This window comes from Chrysochloris asiatica, unplaced genomic scaffold (assembly GCF_000296735.1).
Source record: "Chrysochloris asiatica unplaced genomic scaffold, ChrAsi1.0 scaffold00066, whole genome shotgun sequence".
NCBI classification, from domain to species: Eukaryota; Metazoa; Chordata; class Mammalia; order Afrosoricida; family Chrysochloridae; genus Chrysochloris; species Chrysochloris asiatica.
The window spans coordinates 16,897,598-16,899,390 of record NW_006408584.1 but is presented as its reverse complement, the minus strand read 5'-3'; the positions used below and the strand labels follow the sequence as shown (position 1 = coordinate 16,899,390).

General features: G+C 35.8%; 1 protein-coding gene across 1 annotated transcript in view; it reads left to right on the top strand.

The window, feature by feature from the left end:
• The window catches only part of KLHL2 (kelch-like family member 2), a 174,619-nt gene that overhangs the window by 104,999 nt on the left and 67,827 nt on the right, over window positions 1–1,793 (top strand). Inside the window, exon 6 of the mRNA XM_006864541.1 lies at window positions 481–590. Within this exon, the coding sequence (XP_006864603.1) occupies window positions 481–590 (110 nt within the window). The remainder of the gene's footprint in view (window positions 1–480; window positions 591–1,793) is intronic.

Below are 1,793 nucleotides of genomic sequence, written 5' to 3'. Positions count from 1 at the left end.
TGCTTGCTAAGTGGAGGATGAGTGAGAAAGATGTTGATCCCCAGTGATGTGGATTGGCACAGTGTCAGCAGCAGTGGTCTCAAGTGTAGCAATGATGATGAGGTTGGCACAGAACCAGGCATTGTTTCTTTCTGTTGTACATAAAGTTGCTACGAGTTGGTGCCAACTCAGTAGCACCTAAGAACAACATCACAGTGTAAAGCAAAGGTGATTTTTCTAAGCAAATCTTATTTTAAGGCAACATTCCGATCTGAGTTTCTACTTTCCTGTACTGTAAACAAGTCACGTAGTAAGAATCACTTCCCTTACTTTAAACTCTAAGTAAGGTATTTATGAGTTTGTTTTGTTTGTTTTTGTCTGGAGAAACTGCAGTTGGTTTTTTCATACTTCAGAATGTGTAAGCGCTTCTTTTTTTAAGCTGTTTGAAACTCTAGTAATGAAGTGTTGGTATTAATGGATTTTTCTTTCAATCCCCAACAGAACAACATTTTGCTGATGTTGTACTCAGTGAAGAGTTTCTGAATCTTGGCATAGAACAAGTGTGCAGCTTAATCTCAAGTGACAAACTTACCATTTCTTCAGAAGAGAAAGTAAGTTTATTTTTCTCGTCCCCAAAAAAACCAGTAATTATTTTCCATGTACTTCAGTTTTTTGTGACCTGGTGGTACTATATATATGAGGAGGCTTGCAAAAGTTTGTGGAAAAATGGCATTAAAAGATAATGGAATTTTTCGACAGATTTTGTGAAGTCCCCTTATATAGCAGTAGTCAGTAGTATTCTGTTACCTTGCAGTTAAGATACTTAGGTGGCTGACTTGGTGATTGTCTATATAAATTACTCATTCTTAACTTCTCAGGAGGTTGGTTTCCCTAAATTGTTATACATTAGAGCTTTACACTCGACCTCCTCAGCAAGTACTTAAACACAATTAACTCTCTGAAATAGAAATGTTTTGGGAAATGAATTTTTCCCCACAGCAAGATGCCTTTTACAATTGTGATCTAAAAGTAGTATTTATCAACTGATAGCAACTTTTAGTACCTTGTTAGTAGTTAGAAGTTGCCAACGTGACAAAGTTTAACTATTTCAGACTGAGTATGCTTTACTGTCCTCTTTCCTTAGGTTGGTTCCCTAGCTCTTAGATTCTCTTAGCATTGCTTCCTTTCTTTGAGAACTCTGTGCAGCTGTTTCCTCTGGCTATAGTCTTCTTTCTCATTGTATTTTGGATTGTCTTTGTCAGTCAAGTGCCTTTTTTACATAGTTGGAGAGAGAAGTTTTTTTTATTTTACTTGGACTTTTTTCTTTTGGGTGGGTTTTGTATCACATGGAATCGGGCACAAAACCTCGTGAAAACACTGTTCTTAGGGAAAAGGAAACTTGAATTGTCACTTTCTGTGCTTTGCATTTACAGTTACATACACTGATTCTATCCTTCAAGCATAGTCATTTACCTGACTATAATAATATGAGAAAATATATGAAAAGATCTGTAATCTTAGCAATATAGAATAAAAGGAGGAAACGATTACTTTCAAAAGATAGTAAACATATATTTAGTGCCAACCATATACCACTGCCCTAGACCTAAAATTGTGAAAAGATTAGCAAAACAAAATTTCTTACTCATAAACTCAAGGGATAAACTCAAGTAGAGGAAATGAATTAAATGGTTACAGAATGCTGTAGTAGATACTCTATGAACACTGAGCAATTAACATTTACTTATTTCTGGGATGGAGTCCTGGTGTGACAGTTGCAGGATAATGCAATATACTGCAAGGTTGGTTTGAAC